The following is a 20,718-nucleotide window of genomic DNA, read 5'->3' as shown; positions in this document are numbered from 1 at the left end:
AAGGTGATCAGATATTTTCTTTTTTCGTTGTAAATATTCATCGTTAATCAAAACGATCAGAAACAGCTGGAAACAACCGACAGACGAAACAGTAAAACAATAAAGAAGAATTGTCACGGCTCAGACAGGACAGAGAACCCACATGCACAACACCAGGCAGAATCAGAGTCCAAGAGGCTTTATTCGGGTCCAAGGCAGGCAGGGGTCAAAACCGGGCAGACAGGCAGATCAGGCAAACAAGTCCAAGGGGACAGGCAAAAATCAAAAACCGGGAGTCATGCAGGGTTACCGGGTTACAGGCAGGCAGGCAGGCAGGAACAGGACAGAAATCAGGAAGGCTGGAAAGCAGGGGCAAAAGCACACGACAATCTGGCCAACTAGAAGGTGGAAATGGGCCGGTATATGAGGGGAACTGCTGATGAGGGAAACCAGGTGTGGAGCTGGGCAGGGGAAGCACAGGTGAAGGGAATGAGTGGATTTCTGGCTGATTAGGGTGGCAGGATCTGGAAAAACAGGGGAGTGAGTAAAACTAAAAAACTACACTGGGAAACCATGACAGAACCCCCCCCTCAAGGGACAGATTCCAGATGTCCCAAAACCACCCAGCCAGGGCGGGAGGAGTGGGTCCGGAGGAGGGCCCCGGCCAACAAATGGTCAAAGCTCCGGGGGCCGTCCTCGGTGCCGGGCAGACCGGTGAGGCAGTTCGGGGGGTCGCCCTGGGGGCGTAACAGGCGGGTCAGGGGGTCGGTCTGGGGGCTTGGCAGGCTGGTCAGGGGGTCGGTCTCGGGGCTTGGCAGGCGGGTCAGGGGGTCGGTCTCGGGGCTTGGCAGGCGGGTCAGGGGGTCGGTCTGGGGGCTTGGCAGGCTGGTCCGGGGGTCGGTCTGGGGGCTTGGCAGGCGGGTCAGGGGGTCGGTCTCGGGGCTTGGCAGGCGGATCCGGGGGTCGGTCTCGGGGCTTGGCAGGCGGATCCGGGGGTCGGTCTCGGGCTTGGCAGGCGGATCCGGGGGTCGGTCTGGGGGCTTGGCAGGCTGGTCCGGGGGTCGGTCTGGGGGCTTGGCAGGCGGGTCAGGGGGTCGGTCTCGGGGCTTGGCAGGCGGGTCAGGGGGTCGGTCTCGGGGCTTGGCAGGCGGGTCAGGGGGTCGGTCTCGGGGCTTGGCAGGCGGGTCAGGGGGTCGGTCTCGGGGCTTGGCAGGCGGGTCAGGGGGTCGGTCTCGGGGCTTGGCAGGCGGGTCAGGGGGTCGGTCTCGGGGCTTGGCAGGCGGGTCAGGGGGTCGGTCTCGGGGCTTGGCAGGCGGGTCAGGGGGTCGGTCTCGGGGCCTGGCAGGCTGGTCAGGGGGTCGGTCTCGGGGCTTGGCAGGCTGGTCAGGGGGTCGGTCTGGGGGCTTGGCAGGCTGGTCAGGGGGTCGGTCTGGGACTGCGGCAGGCTGGTCAGGGGGTCGGTCCGGGACTGCGGCAGGCTGGTCAGGGGGTCGGTCTGGGACTGCGGCAGATCCATCCAGGATCGCCTCAGGAAGGGGAACAGAGACCACCTCCAGAACAGAGACCGGCGGGGCCGCCTCAGGAACCGAGGGCTGCGGGACCGCCTCAGGAACAAGAGTCGGGGCTGACAGGAGGCACGGAGCCGGAGTCGGGGCTGACAGGAGGCGGGGAGCCGGAGTCGGGGCTGACAGGAGGCGGGGAGCCGGAGTCGGGGCTGACAGGAGGCGGGGAGCCGGAGTCGGGGCTGACAGGAGGCGGGGAGCCGGAGTCGGGGCTGACAGGAGGCGGGGAGCCGGAGCTGACAGGAGGCGGGGGGCCGGAACCAGGGCAGACAGGATGCGGGGGGCCGGAACAGGGGCTGACAGGAGGCGGGGAGCCGGAGTCGGGGCTGACAGGAGGCGGGGAGCCGGAGTCGGGGCTGACAGGAGGCGGGGAGCCGGAGCTGACAGGAGGCGGGGGGCCGGAACCAGGGCAGACAGGATGCGGGGGGCCGGAACAGGGGCAGACAGGATGCGGGGGGCCGGAACCGGGGCAGACAGGATGCGGGGGGCCGGAACCGGGGCAGACAGGATGCAGGGGGCCGGAACCGGGGCAGACAGGATGCGGGGGGCCGGAACCGGGGCAGACAGGATGCGGGGGGCCGGAACCGGAGAAGACAGGATGCGGGGGGCCGGAACCGGAGCAGACAGGATGCGGGGGGCCGGAACCGGAGCAGACAGGATGCGGGGGGCCGGAACAGGAGCAGACAGGATGCGGGGGGCCGGAACAGGAGCAGACAGGATGCAGGGGGCCGGAACAGGAGCCGGAGCAGGAGCTGGAGCTGGAACAGGAGCCGGAGCAGGAGCCGGAGCAGCAGCTGGAACAGGAGCCGGAGCAGCAGCTGGAACAGGAGCCGGAGCAGGAGCAGGAGCCGGAACAAGCTGGGGCTGGCGCTGACGCCGTCGTCGTTGCCTGCCCTGAAGGCTCCTGGGCCCACCCAGAGCCAGGCGTGTTCCCCAAAAGGGGTCCCAATACTCCTCCTCCTTGGCCCAGCGCATGTTATCAGCCGATTCTCGGGGAGCAGGAACAAGCTGGGGCTGAGGCTGACGCTGTCGTTGTCTCCCCTGAGCCTGCAGGCCTCTGGGCCCACCCAGAGCCAGGCGTGTTCCCCAGAAAGGTGGAAGAGACTGGGGTGTGTCCAGGGCCACCTCGGGAACAGCAACAGGCTGGAACTGGGGGCATGTCTCTGTCCCCTTCACCGTACGGTGGTAGAACGCCACTTGGTCCCCATAAAAAAAATCCCACAAATCCTCTTCCTTACGTGGTAGGTCCATGTTGGCTGGGTTCAGTCTTGGCCAGATTGTACTGTCACGGCTCAGACAGGACAGAGAACCCACATGCACAACACCAGGCAGAATCAGAGTCCAAGAGGCTTTATTCGGGTCCAAGGCAGGCAGGGGTCAAAACCGGGCAGACAGGCAGATCAGGGGCGGCAGTAGCTCAGGTGGCAGAGCGGGTCGCCCAATGATCGGAAGGTCGGAGGTTCGAATCCCGCTCTGTCCCAGTTTGCTGTCGTAGTGTCCTTGGGCAAGACACCTTACCCACCTTGCCCCGTGTGAATGTGTGTGAATGTGTATGAATGTTGGTGGTGGTCGGAGGGGCCGTTTAGCGCGATATGGCAGCCACGCTTCTGTCAGTCTGCCCCAGGGCAGCTGTGGCTACAAATTGTAGCTTACCACCACCGGAGAGAATGTGTATGGATGAATAATGATTTCTGTAAAGCGCTCTGGGTGCCTTGAAGGGCGCTATATAAATCCAAGTCATTATTATTATTATTATTATCAGGCAAACAAGTCCAAGGGGACAGGCAAAAATCAAAAACCGGGAGTCATGCAGGGTTACCGGGTTACAGGCAGGCAGGCAGGCAGGAACAGGACAGAAATCAGGAAGGCTGGAAAGCAGGGGCAAAAGCACACGACAATCTGGCCAACTAGAAGGTGGAAATGGGCCGGTATATGAGGGGAACTGCTGATGAGGGAAACCAGGTGTGGAGCTGGGCAGGGGAAGCACAGGTGAAGGGAATGAGTGGATTTCTGGCTGATTAGGGTGGCAGGATCTGGAAAAACAGGGGAGTGAGTAAAACTAAAAAACTACACTGGGAAACCATGACAAGAATATTTGATAATATTTAATATTTATGCTTAAATTTCCTCCTCACATTAAGAACAGTCATATAAAAGCACATGGTTGCCATGGCGATCAGCGCTAACATGGAGAGCTCACATAGAAAACTATAACTGGCAAACACTGAAATATCTGGTAATAAATGATCGTAAACTTCTTTAGAAAAGAAACGAGTCGTTCCTTCGGCGTTTCCCACAATGCATTTCACCCAACACTCGGCAGGAAAGAGAAAACATGAGTAAAAAATAGAGAAAACATCGTTGTTGTTTAGCAGATTAAAGATATAGTCGTCTAACTTCATATTCGTGATAAAGTTCTCAACACAGAGTCTACGCTAACATTTCCGCGTCAATGTTTTTGATTGTTTTCACTTCCACTTTATTTATAACAAGGCAGAAACACAAACGTATAAAATCCATCCAAACACCTCGATTAAATTAACACTTATAAACGTTTAATCCCGACGAGTCGTTCTGTTGTTTAAGTTAAAGGAGCTGTATGTAAGAGCAATAATAAAACAAATCATAAAATGACCCCGATATGTCAACAGACATTTAAAAATCATGTTAATTTCAAATACTTATGTCACTGACAACAGCACTCAAGCCAGGATATTCCAGTTTAAAAAGAGGAGTTGCAGCCCTCAACTGATGTTTATGTTGAAGCTCCACCCTCCACCTATCTCCCAATCACCAAGTCAGTATTGTTTCTGAAGCTCCACCCTCCACCTATCTCCCAATCACCAAGTCAGTATTGTTTCTGAAGCTCCACCCTCCACCTATCTCCCAATCACCAAGTCAGTATTGTTTCGGCATCCGGGTTGCCAGCTCGGCTCTAATTATGGCACCCATGGCAGCCTACGTTCCTGCTGCATTCTGCAGCCTACCTGGCAACCTCTGGTCGGGGGGAGGAGGGGGAGGGTACACGCCGCTCAACAATATTTTGAAAGTGACTGCAGTACCAGTTTTGGACATTTCTTACAGACGGCTCCTTTAAGCTAATGTTGCTCCAGAACAAACGGGAATCAACGTAAGAAAATTCTTCTTTAAGTTACACGAGTCAAATAATTATATAAGAAAACCGTCGTACATTTTTGAGGAAACAAATCTGTCGTACGAGCAAACGTACGATGTTTCCTCAGAAAAACATTCCCCGTTGCTCGGTTCCCCTTCCAAGTTCCACATGTTCTACATTTACGCAGATCAGTCACAAATTTACAAGAATGACGTCATTAACTTGCATCTTTATAATCTCTTATTGTTTTTTTACATTAACCCTTTTTTTTAAATAAATAAGAATAAAATAGAAGAACATTTTTCTTATGAAATTATGACTTTAATCTTGTAATTCTGACATTAATCCCATAAATCCATCTTTAAATAAATTAAATGCAGTAATTAATGTGTCCACTAGAGGGCAAATAAATGCATTTAAGTGCAGTAATTAATGTGTCCACTAGAGGGCAAATAAATGCATTTAAGTGCAGTAATTTACGTGTCCACTAGAGGGCAAATAAATGCATTTAAATGCAGCAACTTTTATGTCCACTAGAGGGCAAAAAAATGCATTTAAATGCAGTTATTTATGTGTCCACTAGAGGGCAAATACATGTATATAAATGTATTAATTTATATGTCCACTAGAGGGCAAATAAATGCATTTAAATGCAGTAATTTATGTGTCCACCAGAGGGCGATTACATGCATTTAAATGCAGTAATTTATGTGTCCACTAGAGGGCAAATAAATGCATCTAAATGCAGTAATTTATGTGTCCACTAGAGGGCAAATAAATGCATCTAAATGCAGTAATTTATGTGTCCACTAGAGGGCAAATAAATGCATTTAAATGCAGTAATTTATGTGTCCACTAGAGGGCAAATAAGTAATGTTAATGCAGTAATTTATGTGTCCACTAGAGGGCAAATAAATTCATTTAAATGCAGTAATTTATGTGTCGACTAGAGGGCAAATAAATGCATTTATATACAGTAATTTATATGTCCACTAGAGGGCAAATAAATGCATTTAAGTGCAGTAATTTATATGTCCACTAGAGGGCAAGTTAATGCATTTAAATGCAGTAACATATTTGTCCACTAGAGGGCAAATAAGTTATTTAAATGCAGTAATTTATGTGTCCACTAGAGGGCAAATAAATGCATTTAAATGCAGTAATTTATGTGTCCACTAGAGGGAAAATAAATGCATTTATATGTAATAATTATAATGTCCACTAGAGGGAAAATAAATGCATTTAAATGCAGTAATTTATGTGTCCACTAGAGGGAAAATAAATGCATTTAAATGCAGTAATTTATGTGTCCACTAGAGGGCAAATAAATGCATTTAAATGCAGTAATTTATGTGTCCACTAGAGGGAAAATAAATGCATTTATATGTAATAATTATTATGTCCACTAGAGGGCAAATAAATGCATTTAAATGCAGTAATTTATGTGTCCACTAGAGGGCAAATAAATGCATTTAAATGCAGTAATTTATGTGTCCACTAGAGGGCAAATAAATGCATTTAAATGCAGTAATTAATGGGTCCACTAGAGGGAGAATAAATGCATTTATATGTAATAATTATTATGTCCACTAGAGGGCAAATAAATGCATTTAAATGCAGTAATTTATGTGTCCACTAGAGGGCAAATAAATGCATTTAAATGCAGTAATTTATGTGTCCACTAGAGGGCAAATAAATGCATTTAAATGCAGTAATTTATGGGTCCACTAGAGGGAAAATAAATGCATTTATATGTAATAATTATTATGTCCACTAGAGGGCAAATAAATGCATTTAAATGCAGTAATTTATGTGTCCACTAGAGGGCAAATATATGCATTTAAATGCAGTAATTTATGTGTCCCTAAGAGGGCAAATAAATGCATTTAAATGCAGTAACTCATATGTCCACTAGAGGGCAAATAAATGCATTTAAATGCAGTAATTGATGTGTCCACTAGAGGGAAAATAAATGCATTTTAATGAAGTGACTTTTATGTCCACTAGAGGGAAAATAAATGCATTTGAATGCAGTAATTTATATGTCCTCTAGAGGGCAAATAAATGCATTTAAATGCAGTTATTTATGTATCCCTTAGAGGGCAAATAAATGCATTTAAATGCAGTAAATTATGTGTCCACTAGAGGGCAAATAAATGCATTTAAATGCAGTAATGCATGTGTCCACTAGAGGGCAAGTAAATGCATTTAAATTGAATAACTTTTGTCTCCACTAGAGGGCAGATAAATGCATTTAAATGCAGTAACGTTTATGTCCACTAGAGGGCAAATAAACGTATTTAAATGCAGTAACTATTACGTCCACTAGAGGGCAAATAAAGGCACTTAAATGCAGTAATGTATGTGTCCACTAGAGGGCAAATAAATGCATTTAAATGCAGTAATTTATGTGTCCACTAGAAGGCATAAAAGTAATTCTAATGTAGTAATTTATGTGTCAACTAGAGGGCAAATATGTAATTTAAATGCAGTTATTTATGTGTCCACTAGAGGGCAAATAAATACATTTAAATGCAGTAATTTATGTGTCCACTAGAGGGAAAATAAATACATTTAAATGCAGTAATTTATGTTTCCACTAGAGGGCAAATAAATGCCTTTAAATGCAGTATTTTTTATGTCCACTAGAGGGCAAATAAATGCATTTAAATGCAGTAATTCATGTGTCCACTAGAGGGAAAATAAATGCATTTTAATGAAGTAACTTTTATGTCCACTAGAAGGAAAAAAAATGCATTTGAATGCAGTAATTTATGTGTCCACTAGAGGGCAAATAAATGCATTTAAATGCAGCAATTTATGTGTCCACTAGAGGGCAAATAAATGCATTTATATGTAATAATTATTATGTCCACTAGAGGGCAAATAAATGCATTTAAATGCAGTAATTTATGTGTCCACTAGAGGGCAAATAAATGCATTTAAATGCAGTAATTTATGTGTCCACTAGAGGGCAAATACATGCATTTAAATGCAGTATTTTTTGTGTCCACTAGAGGGCAAATAAATGCATTTAAATTGAATAACTTTTGTGTCCACTAGAGGGCAGATAAATGCATTTAAATGCAGTAACTTTTATGTCCACTAGAAGGAAAAAAAATGCATTTGAATGCAGTAATTTATGTGTCCACTAGAGGGCAAATAAATGCATTTAAATGCAGTAACTCGTATGTCCACTACAGGGCCAATGAACGCATTTAAATGCAGCAATTTATGTGTCCACTAGAGGGCAAATAAATGCATTTATATGTAATAATTATTATGTCCACTAGAGGGCAAATAAATGCATTTAAATGCAGTAATTTATGTGTCCACTAGAGGGCAAATAAATGCATTTAAATGCAGTAATTTATGTGTCCACTAGAGGGCAAATACATGCATTTAAATGCAGTATTTGTTGTGTCCACTAGAGGGCAAATAAATGCATTTAAATTGAATAACATTTGTGTCCACTAGAGGGCAGATAAATGCATTTAAATGCAGTAACTTTTATGTCCACTAGAGGGCAAATAATTGCATTTAAATGCAGTAATTTATGTGTCCACTAGAGGGCAAATAAATGCATTTAAATGCAGTAATTTATGTGTCCACTAGAAGGCATAAAAGTAATTCTAATGCAGTAATTTATCTGTCCACTAGAGGGCAAATAAGTAATTTAAATGCAGTAATTTTTGTGTCCACTAGAGGGCAAATAAATGCATTTAAATGCAGTAATTTATGTGTCCACTAGAAGGCATTAAAGTAATTCTAATGCAGTAATTTATGTGTCCACTAGAGGGCAAATAAGTAATTTAAATGCAGTAATTTATGTGTCCACTAGAGGGCAAATAAGTAATTTAAATGCAGTAATTTATGTGTCCTCTAGAGGGCAAATAAGTAATTTAAATGCAGTAATTTATGTGTCCACTAGAGGGCAAATAAATGCATTTAAATGCAGTAATTTATCTGTCCACTAGAGGGGAAATAAATGCATTTTAATGAAGTAACTTTTATGTCCACTAGAGGGAAAATAAATACATTTAAATGCAGTAATTTATGGGTCCACTAGAGGTCAAATAAGTGCATTTAAATGCAGTAATTTATGTATCCCTTAGAGGGCAAATAAGTGCATTTAAATGCAGTAATTTATGTGTCCACTAGAGGGCAAATATATGCATTTAAATGCAGTAATTTATGTTTCCACTAGAGTGCAAATAAATGCATTTAAATGCAGTAATTTATGTGACCACTAGAGGGCAAATAAATGCATTTAAATGCAGTAATTTATGTGTCCACTAGAGGGAAAATAAATGCATTTTAATGAAGAGACTTTTATGTCCACTAGAGGGAAAATAAATGCATTTGAATGCAGTAATGTATGTGTCCACTAGAGGACAAATAAATGCATTTAAATGCAGTAATGTTTATGTCCACTAGAGGGCAAATAAACGTATTTAAATGCAGTAACTATTACGTCCACTAGAGGGCAAATAAATGCATTTAAATGCAGTAACTGTTTTATCCAATAGAGGGCAAATAAAGGCACTTAAATGCAGTAACTCGTATGTCCACTAGAGGGCCAATGAATGCATTTAAATGCAGTAATTTATGTCTCCACTAGAGGGCAAATAAATGCATTTAAATGCAGTAATTTATGTGTCCACTAGAGGGCAAATAAATGCATTTAAATGCAGTAATGTATGTGTCCACTAGAGGGCAAATAAATGCATTTAAATGCAGTATTTTTTGTGTCCACTAGAGGGCAAGTAAATGCATTTAAATTGAATAACTTGTGTCTCCACTAGAGGGCAGATAAATGCATTTAAATGCAGTAACGTTTATGTCCACTAGAGGGCAAATAAACGTATTTAAATGCAGTAACTATTACGTCCACTAGAGGGCAAATAAATGCATTTAAATGCAGTAACTGTTTTATCCAATAGAGGGCAAATAAAGGCACTTAAATGCAGTAAAGTATGTGTCCACTAGAGTGCAAATAAATGCATTTAAATGCAGAAATTTATGTGTCCACTAGAAGGCATAAAAGTAATTCTAATGTAGTAATTTATGTGTCCACTAGAGGGCAAATAAGTAATTTAAATGCAGTTATTTATGTGTCCACTAGAGGGCAAATAAATACATTTAAATGCAGTAATTTATGTGTCCACTAGAGGGAAAATAAATACATTTAAATGCAGTAATTTATGTTTCCACTAGAGGGCAAATAAATGCCTTTAAATGCAGTATTTTTTATGTCCACTAGAGGGCAAATAAATGCATTTAAATGCAGTAATTCATGTTTATGTTTATGTTTATGTTTATTGAAGGATCCCCATTAGAGACACATGACTGAGCCTCTAGTCTTCCTGGGGTCCTGAATAAAACAAATACAATACAAATGTACAGCTAAAAATACAATTTAAAATAAAAACAGAAAATAAAAATAAAAAATAAAATAAAATACAAAGAACACAGATACAAAGAACAAATTCACATTATAAATCAAAAGAACAGATTTACAAATCACAGTTATGTACTTGGCAAATTGGCTAGGTATATCTTGATATTCTTTTTGAAAGTAATTTTGCTATGCATTGTAGAAAATATATTTTTGGGCAGTGCATTCCAGAGGGTTATTGACCTATATATACCAGTATGTTTCAGACAGTTTGATTTAGGTGTGGTTTGTATTCTTATGTTACCAGAAGCTGCTCCCCTGGTGTTGTAACCATGTTCAGAAGTCATTTCTAACTGGTGAGCCAAGCTATACGGCTTGCCAGTGGAAATAATGTTCCGCAGTAGCATTATAAGACTCACTGCTAATTTCTTTTCAACCATTAGCCATGCCAGATGTTCATGCATATAACTAATACTTGTCCTGTATGAACAGCCTAATGCCAGACGAGCCGCTTTATTCTGCGCAATCTGCAACTTTTTCAAATCATATTGTGTAGCTGATGACCAGATAACAGGGCAGTATTCTAAATGAGACAAAACCAAAGAATGAATAACAGATTTCATTATCGAGGGAGTGATGAATGCAGAACACTTCCTAGTCATCCCAATTCCTCTTCCCATTTTGACGACAATATTATTTATATGTTTGGACCAAGATAGAGAGCTATCTATAGTTACTCCCAGAAGTTTTATAGTGTTCACCTGTTCTATTTGTGTGGTGCCAATTGACAGTTTTAACTGAGGACTCTTACCTAACATGTGTCTAGATCCAAGCACAATGGCCTTTGTCCACATGTGTCCACTAGAGGGAAAATAAATGCATTTTAATGAAGTAACTTTTATGTCCACTAGAAGGAAAAAAAATGCATTTGAATGCAGTAATTTATGTGTCCACTAGAGGGCAAATAAATGCATTTAAATGCAGTAACTCGTATGTCCACTAGAGGGCCAATGAACGCATTTAAATGCAGCAATTTATGTGTCCACTAGAGGGCAAATAAATGCATTTATATGTAATAATTATTATGTCCACTAGAGGGCAAATAAATGCATTTAAATGCAGTAATTTATGTGTCCACTAGAGGGCAAATAAATGCATTTAAATGCAGTAATTTATGTGTCCACTAGAGGTCAAATACATGCATTTAAATGCAGTATTTTTTGTGTCCACTAGAGGGCAAATAAATGCATTTAAATTGAATAACTTTTGTGTCCACTAGAGGGCAGATAAATGCATTTAAATTGAATAACTTTTATGTCCACTAGAGGGCAAATAAATGCATATAAATGCAGTAACTTTTATATCCACTAGAGGGCAAATAAATTAATTTAAATGCAATAAGCTTTATGTCCACTAGAGGGCAAATACATGCATTTGAATGCAGTCATTTATGTGACCACTAGAGGGCAAATACATGCATTTAAATGCAGTAATTTATGTGTCCACTAGAGGGCAAATACATGCATTTGAATGCAGTCATTTATGTGACCACTAGAGGGCAAATACATGCATTTGAATGCAGTCATTTATGTGTCCACTAGAGGACAAATATATGCATTTAAATGCAGTAACTTATGTCCACTAGAGGGTAAATAAATGCATTTAAATGCAGTAATTTATTTGTCCACTAGAGGGCAAATAAATGCATATAAATGCAATCACTTTTATGTCCACTAGAGGGCAAATAAATGCATTTAATTGCAGTTACTTATATGTCCACTAGAGGGAAAATAAATGCATTTAAATGCAGTAACTTATATGTCCACTAGAGGGCAAATAAATGCATTTAAAGACAGTAATTTATGTGTCCACTAGAGGGCAAATAAATGCATTTAAATGCAGTAATGTATGTGTCCACTAGAGGGCAAATAAATGCATTTAAATGCAGTAACTTATATATCCACTAGAGGGCAAATAAATGCATTTAAATGCAGTAATTTATGTGTCCACTAGAGGGCAAATAAATGCACTTAAATGCAGTAATTTATGTGTCCACTAGAGGGCAAATAAATGCATATAAATGCAGTAACTTTTATGTCCACTAGAGGGCAAATAAATGCATTTAAATGCAGTAACTTAAGTGTCCACTAGAGGGCAAATAAATGCACTTAAATGCAGTAATTTATGTGTCCACTAGAGGGCAAATAAATGAATTTAAATGTAGTAATTGATGTGTCCACTAGAGGGTAAATAAGTGCATTTAAATGCTGTTTATTTTATGTCCACTAGAGGGAAAATAAATGCATATAAATGCAGTAACTTTTATTTCCACTAGAGGGCAAATAAATTCATTTAAATGCAATAACCTTTATGTCCACTAGAGGGCAAATAAATTCATTTAAATGCAATAAACTTTATGTCCACTAGAGGGCACATAAATGCATTTGAATGCAGTCATTTATGTGTCCACTAGAGGGAGAATAAATGCATTTAAATGCAGTAATTTATGTGTCCACTAGAGGGCAAATAAATGCATTTAAATGCAGTTAATTATGTGTCCACTAGAGGGAAAATAAATGCATTTAAATGCAGTAACTTTTATGTCCCCTAGAGGGCAAATAAATGCATTTAAATGCAGTTAATTATGTGTCCACTAGAGGGCAAATAAATGCATTTAAATGCAGTAATTTATGTGTCCACTAGAGGGCAAATAAATGCATATAAATGCAGTAACTTTTATGTCCACTAGAGAGCAAATAATTTAATTTAAATGCAGTAACTTTTATGTCCACTAGAGGGCTAATAAATACATTTAAATGCAGTAATGTATATGTCCACTAGAGGGCAAATAAATGCATTTAAATGCTGTTTATTTTATGTCCACTAGAGGGCAAATAAATGCATATCAATACAGTAACTTTCATGTCCACTAGAGGGCAAATAAATTCATTTAAATGCAGTAACTTATGTGTCCACTAGAGGGCAAATAAATGCATTTAAATGCAGTAATTTATGTGTCCACTAGAGGGCAAATAAATGCATTTAAGTGCATTAATTTATATGTCCACTAGAGGCACAACAGATGGGCAAATGTTGCACAAAGCACAGCAGACTGTGACCATCTTGTCAAGACTGGATGTAACTGGTCTCTACTACAGTAGATCACCCCCTGTGATTAACTAGTGATTAACTAGTGATTAACTGATCTATCAGAGACAGAGTCTGAGTTTCTGAGATTGTGATTCGAAAAGTTCAGGCAAAAAAATAAAAATAAAGATACGTTCAGGCAACGTTGGCAAAGTTAAAACGTCATTTCTTTGTTTATTTATCTCAGAACGTAAATGATTTGATTTTCTGGACGTTAAGTTGGCACTTTAATCCAAAAACAGAGGTTTAACTCCGTTTAGTTCGGATTCAGGAAATAAAATAACCTCCATTCATCCACAGATACCTGGTATCAGTAGTACAAGTACCTGAGATACCTGGAATTCAATTCAATTCAATTCAATTTTATTTATATAGCGTCTAATACAACAGAGTTGTCTCTAGACGCTTTACAGAGACCCATACCCAGAACATGACCCCCGAGCAGTTATTACATAAACAATGGCAGGTAAAAACTCCCCTAGTGGGAGAAAAACCTTAAGCCAAACAGTGGCAAGGAAAAACTCCCCTTTAGGAGGGAAGAAACCTTGAGCAGGACCAGGCTCATCAGGGGGGACCCTCCTGCCGAGGGCCAGACTGGTGGGTCAGGGACGGCAACAGCACAGCAGGCAGGTGGAAGCAGCAACGGGATGACCGGGGGTGGGGACCGCAGGCCAGCACACAGCTCCCGAAGCTCCGGCCCAATCAGCAAGTCCCAGGTTGGGGTGCAGGGTCAGGAAAAGACTTGTGCTCCGTAATGCAAGCTACAAGCCACCCATGGCCACCTGCAGGACAAAAGAGAGAAAAGGGAGGAGAAGGGGGGGACAGCTACGGGATGACCAGGGGTGGGGACCGCAGGCCAGCACGCAGCTCCCGAAGCTCCGGCCCAATCAGCAAGTCCCAGGTTGGGGTGCAGGGTCGGGGAAAGACTTGTGCTCCGTAATGCAAGCTACAAGCCACCCACGACCACCTGCAGGTTCCGGTGTCCGGCAAAGGATGCTGCAACATGGACAAAAGAGAGAAAAGGGAGGAGAAGGGGGGGGCCAGCACAAGAAACCACAGGAGCGACTCTGACACACTAAAGTTTACACTACCTAGAGATTTACCAACACCAGCTAGAGGTTTACTAAACACTAACTATAGGCTTTACTAAACAGAAATGTTTTAAGTTTAGTTTTAAAGGTGGAGGTGGTGTCAGCCCCCTTAACCCAGATTGGAAGTTGGTTCCATAGTAGTGGCGCCTGATAGCAGAACGCCCGCCCTCCAAATCTACATTTAGATACTCTAGGAACTACAAGTAAACCTGCACTTTGAGAACGGAGAGCTCTGACAGGAACATAAGGCACTATCAGGTCTTGCAAATAATGCGGAGCCAAGCCGTTTTGGGCTTTATACGCAAGTAATAAAATTTTAAATTGGATTCTGAATTTTACGGGTAACCAATGGAGCGACGCTAATACTGGAGAGACGTGGTCTCTCCTGCTAATTCCTGTCAGTACTCGTGCTGCTGCATTTTGGATCAGCTGGAGCCTATTCAGCAAATTACTTGGACATCCTGCTAACAACACATTACAGTAATCTAGTCTAGAAGATACAAACGCATGAACTAGTTTTTCTGCATCACTCTGTGAGAGGATTTTCCTAATCTTTGCAATATTACGGAGATGGAAAAAGGCTATTTTACAAACCTGATTGACATATGGTTTAAACGACAAATCCTGATCGAAAATAACACCAAGATTTCTCACAGTTGCACTGGAAGCCATCGCAACACCATCTAATCCCTTCCTAAGATGCTCTGGACCAAGAATGATAACCTCTGTTTTATCTGAATTTAGAAGCAGGAAATTTCTGGACATCCAGTCCTTGATGTCCCTAAGACATGCCTGAAGTTTAACTAACGGTTCTGTTTCATCCGGCTTCATAGACAAATAGAGCTGCGTATCATCAGCATAACAATGAAAGTGTATGCCGTGATTCTGGATTATACTTCCCAACGGCTGCATGTATAAACTGAACAAGATTGGCCCTAGCACTGAACCCTGCGGAACACCATAACAGACCCTTGACTGTTCTGAAGAAACCTCATGTACATGAACAAACTGGAACCTGTCAGATAGGTATGATTTAAACCAACATAGAGCTGTCCCTTTAATCCCAACAACATGCTCTAACCTGTGCAGTAAAATGCCATGATCTATAGTGTCAAAAGCAGCACTGAGGTCCAGTAGAACCAGTATGGACACTAATCCCTTATCTGAGGCCATAAGGAGGTCATTCGTGACTCGAACAAGTGCTGTCTCTGTGCTATGATGCATTCTGAACCCTGACTGAAAGACTTCAAACAGATCATTTCTATACAAATAGTCACATAACTGGCTTGAAACTGCCTTTTCCAGAATTTTAGACACAAATGGAAGGTTGGAAATTGGTCTATAATTAGCTAAGGTGTCTGGGTCAAGAGAAGGTTTTTTAAGTAAAGGTTTAATTACTGCGACTTTGAAAACCTGTGGTACATATCCTAAACTTAGGGATAAGTTAATTTGGTCCAGTATTGTCGTACCAATAAGAGAAAAAATATGTTTGAATAGACGAGTCGGGATGGGGTCTAACATACATGTGGTTGACTTAGCTCTATTAACGAGTGAAGTCAGCTCAGGGAGGTCTATAGGATCAAAACAGTCTAGAGACAAGTCAGAGCCTAAGGAAGTCACTAAAGCTGAAGAAACGCCCACAACCGGCTGGTTGATTTCTTCTCTAATTCTCGCGATTTTACTGTTGAAGAAGCCCATAAAGTCCTCACTACTGAGAGCTGCAGGAATGCACGGCTCAACAGAGTTGTGACTCTTTGTCAGCCTGGCTACAGTGCTGAACAGAAAACGTGGGTTACTTTTGTTATCCTCTATCAACGTTGAATAATAAGCTGTTCTGGCTTTGCGAATGGCTTTTTTATATACTATTAGAATATCTTTCCATTCACGATGAGAGTCTACAGACCTACAAGAGTACCACTTCCTTTCCATTTTACGCACGTTTTGTTTCAACATGCGGATATCTGAATTATACCAGGGAGTTAAGCTCCTGTGGCTAGAAACCCTCCTTTTCAAAGGAGCAACTTCATCTAAAGCTGAATGCAACAAATCAGCAGTGTTACTAGCAAGGAAATCAACATCTGCAGAGGTAGAACCCAGGTCACTGGCCTCGACTACATCACTATTTCGCACTGTCGTAAGATAAGCAATGGCCTCCCTAAATTTAACAATAACTTCATCAGACAAACATCTGCTAAAATAATACCTCCTATTTTGCACTTCAACATCAACAAAATTAAATTCAAACGTTATTAAGTAATGGTCGGATAAAAGGGAGTTTACAGGTGACACCAACAGACCATCAGTTTCAACACCGTAGGTGAGAACGAGATCGAGAGTATGATTAAAACAGTGCGTCGGTTTATCCACTTTTTGTGAGATACCCATTGATTCTAGAAGAGAATCGAAGGCTAATTTAAGATTATCGCTTTCAACATCCATATGAATGTTAAAATCACCCACTATGATGAATTTATCTGTGCTGATCAATAATCCAGAAAGGAAATCTGAAAATTCAGACAAAAACTCCAGATACGCACCAGCAGGGGGCCGGTACACTACCACTAACACAACTGGCTTCTCTGATTTCCGGCTCGGAAATTTCAGACCAAGCATGAGGCTTTCAAATGTATTATAGTTGCACTTGGGTTCAATTTTTGTTTGGAGACCGGAGTTATAAATTGCTGCGACTCCTCCGCCTCGGCCCGTGCTTCTAGGAATGTGATGATTAAAGTAGCCGGGCGGAGTTGATTCATTCAAACTAACATACTCTTCCTCCTGTAACCATGTTTCTGTTAAGCAGAAAATATCACTCCTGCTCTCTGTAATTATATCATTTACTAACAGAGACTTAGAGCTTAATGATCGTATATTTAGTAGTCCGCATCTAATTTTTCGGTCTGTAATTGGTACCAAATGTGCATTGGTTTTAATTTTTACAAGGTTATCTTGGTTAACGCCTCTATAACGCTGCACCTGGTGAACTTTTGGAGGGCGGGGAACTGCAACCACTTCTATTTTGCTAGGCACCTGGCCAGAGTCGCCAATATCATGTAATCCTACAGTTTTAGAGTCGCTAATTACATAATGCAATCCTACAGTTTTGTTGGCAGGCGTTGGTCCTTGAGAAGCAACAGATGTGTCGCTGAGCCCTTTAAGACTACCCTTCCTCCGAACCGTCACCCAGCTGCCCTGCCTGGCCGGCTGCCGGGGAGCTGCAGGGGAGCGGTTACGCTCAGCTGCTACGGGCCGGTCCGCAGAGGATTCTATCGGACTATGGTCTAGTTGGCCAAACCGGACCTCTAACTGACTAAGCCTCGCCTCCAGCCCTGTTAAACTACAGCTCTGCATCCTGGCCTGGACCCTGCATTGTCAGGGGGAGTGTCTAATAACATTGGCCAGATTTCTAGACATAAGAGCTGCACCATCCCGGGTGGGATGAATGCCGTCCCTTCTAATCAGACCGGGCTTTCCCCAGAATGTCTCCCAGTTGTCAATAAAGTCCACGTCGTTTTCTGAACACCACTGAGACAACCAGCGGCGGAGCGAGAGCATGCGACTAAACATGTCATCGCTGGTCAGATTGGGGAGGGGGCCAGAAAAACCTACAGAGTCCGACATGGTCTTGGCGAAGTTACACACCGAGACAATATTCATTCTGGTTACTTCCGACTGGCGAAGACGGGAGTCATTAGCTCCGACATTGATGATAACTTTACCATATTTACGATTACCCTTTGCCAGTAGCTTCAAATTTGCTTCTATGTCGCCCGCTCTGGCCCCCGGGATGCACCTAACTAAGGTCTCTGGAGTCGGCTTCACATGTCTGACTATGGAGTCTCCAATCACCAGGGTCGGTTTCTCAACAGATGTGTCGCTAAGTGGGGAAAATCTGTTAGACACATGAAGCGGGTGGTGGTGTTCCGTGAGCCCTTTAAGACTAGTCTTCCTCCGAACCGTCACCCAGCTGCCCTGCCTGGCCGGCTGCTCGGGAGCTGCAGGGGAGCGGCTACGCTCAGCTGCTACGGGCCGGCCCGCCGCTAGCTTAGCCTGGTTAGCTGAGGAGGCTCTCGGACTATGGTTTAGTTGGCCGAACCGGACCTCTAACTGACTGAGCCTCGCCTCCAGCCCTGCAAATAAACTACACTTTAAGCACTTACCGTCTTCACTAAAGGAGGCAGAGGAATAACTAAACATTTCACACACTGAGCAGGAAAGAGGTGAAGCGGTGGGAGCCGGAGCGGCCATGCTAAGATGCTAACGGAGGCTAACGGACAGAAAATGTATCGGTGATTGGTGACAGTGAAAGTTACGGAAGAGAAAATGAGCGAGTGTTGAAATAAAGACAGTAATGTACCAGATATAGTGCTATTTTACCAGAAAACAGTCTAAGTTTTAGATAAAAAGTCGGGAGAGATCTGAGCCTGCAAACGCCGTAAGACGGCAGCAGCACAGACCGCAAACACCAGGAAGTGACGCGATGCGTGACGCAATACGTTACCCAATCAGCAAGCCCTGATGCAATCCAGCAGCAGTCAAAGTGTAGTGTAGTGTTGGGTGGCTGACTTCCCTCCCTCAAACCAGCAGGAATCAGTAGTACAAGTAACTCAGATACCTGGAATCAGCAGTACAAGTACCTCAGATACCTGGAACTGGTAGTACAAGTACCTGAGATACCTGGAATCAGTAGTACAAGTAACTCATAAACCTGGAATCAGTAGTACAAGTAACTCATAAACCTGGAATCAGTAGTACAAGTAACTCATAAACCTGGAATCAGTAGTACAAGTACCTCAGATACCTGGAATCAGTAGTACAAGTACCTCAGATACCTGGAATCAGTAGTACAAGCACATCATACCTGGAATCAGTAGTACAAGTACCTCAGATACCTGGAATCAGTAGTACAAGTACCTCAGATACCTGGAATCAGTAGTACAAGTACCTCAGATACCTGGAATCAGTAGTACAAGTACATCATACCTGGAATCAGTAGTACAAGTACCTCAGATACCTGGAATCAGTAGTACAAGTACCTCAGATACCTGGAATCAGTAGTACAAGCACATCATACCTGGAATCAGTAGTACAAGTACCTCAGATACCTGGAATCAGTAGTACAAGTACCTCAGATACCTGGAATCAGTAGTACAAGTAACTCATAAACCTGGAATCAGTAGTACAAGTACATCATACCTGGAATCAGTAGTACAAGTAACTCATAAACCTGGAATCAGTAGTACAAGTAACTCATAAACCTGGAATCAGTAGTACAAGTACCTCAGATACCTAGAATCTGTAGTACTAGTACCTCAAATACCTGGATTCACTGTTTATTTTGTCATAAACTCCGTAGCAGACGAGAGTTCAGGATGTTTAGAGTTTAAAGTTCCGCTGGAACTGAAAGTGAAAGTGAAACTCGAGTTCTGCCGGCTCCTCGTGGTATTTTGTGGCATGCTAACGTAGTTAAACGATTTATACTCGATTTGAATATCATTTAGAAATAGATGTTGGACCGACGACCGGAACCGAGCTACGTTGATAAATTAGCACTTCCTGGTTAATGTTGAACGATAACAAACGTTACATATAACAAATGTTATCTGTTAAAATCTGTTTGATTTTGTTTTAAATAAAAATTGTAAACTTCTTTATATGTCATTGCTTAATTTACTAATGGTTAACTATGGTTAAGTAATGCTTATGAGGCAGTTAAGCATTAATAATGTGTTACCTAAGGGATACATGTGTTACACTTTACAATAAGGGTCCAGAAAGTATTTACTAATGGTTAACTATGGTTAAGTAATGCTTATGAGGCAGTTAAGCATTAATAATGTGTTACCTAAGGGATAAATGTGTTACACTTTACAATAAGGGTTCAGAAAAGTATTTACTAATGGTTAATTATGGTTAAGTAATGCTTATGAGGCAGTTAAGCATTAATAATGTGTTACCTAAGGGATACATGTGTTACACTTTACAATAAGGGTCCAGAAAGTATTTACTAATGGTTAACTATGGTTAAGTAATGCTTATGAGGCAGTTAAGCATTAATAATGTGTTACCTAAGGGATAAATGTGTTACACTTTACAATAAGGGTCCAGCAAGCCTTTACTAATGGTTAAGTAATGGTTATGAGCCACTCCTATACATTTATTAAGGTTTATGTCAGGTTACCGTTCATAAGGTCAGGTAAGCTACCTGATAACATACACAGCACAATTAGGAAATGATTACTTAAGACTCTAAATAGTTGCTTAATAATGCCCATCCAGGTAACATGTACACCATTAGTGAATGATTAGTAGATGTATTAGGTAGCTGTTACTTAATGCATATTCACTCCAAATAAACACCATTAGTAAATGATTACTAGATGTATTAGGTAGCTGTTACTTAATGCATATTCACTCCAAATAAACACC

The 20,718-nt window shown here is 42.3% G+C and overlaps 1 protein-coding gene across 1 annotated transcript; it reads right to left on the bottom strand.

Moving 5' to 3' along the window:
- Positions 1-16,330: 16,330 nt before the first annotated feature.
- LOC133451771 (uncharacterized) lies at positions 16,331-18,674 on the bottom strand. The gene is made up of 2 exons (XM_061730913.1): positions 17,590-18,674; positions 16,331-17,319 (listed from the first exon to the last, which is right to left on the bottom strand). Exon 1 carries the CDS (start codon positions 18,535-18,537, stop codon positions 17,662-17,664), a length of 876 nt encoding a protein of 291 aa, XP_061586897.1. The 5' UTR covers positions 18,538-18,674; the 3' UTR covers positions 16,331-17,319; positions 17,590-17,661.
- Between the last annotated feature and the right edge of the window lie 2,044 nt (positions 18,675-20,718).

This window comes from Cololabis saira, chromosome 10 (genome assembly GCF_033807715.1).
Source record: "Cololabis saira isolate AMF1-May2022 chromosome 10, fColSai1.1, whole genome shotgun sequence".
Classification (NCBI taxonomy): domain Eukaryota; kingdom Metazoa; phylum Chordata; class Actinopteri; order Beloniformes; family Belonidae; genus Cololabis; species Cololabis saira.
This window is presented reverse-complemented; position numbering and strand designations above follow the sequence as displayed.

Excerpts from the sequence above, each read along its gene's own strand:
- LOC133451771 (XM_061730913.1), bottom strand. The coding sequence starts at position 18,537 with ATGGCCGCTCCGGCTCCCACCGCTTCACCTCTTTCCTGCTCAGTGTGT.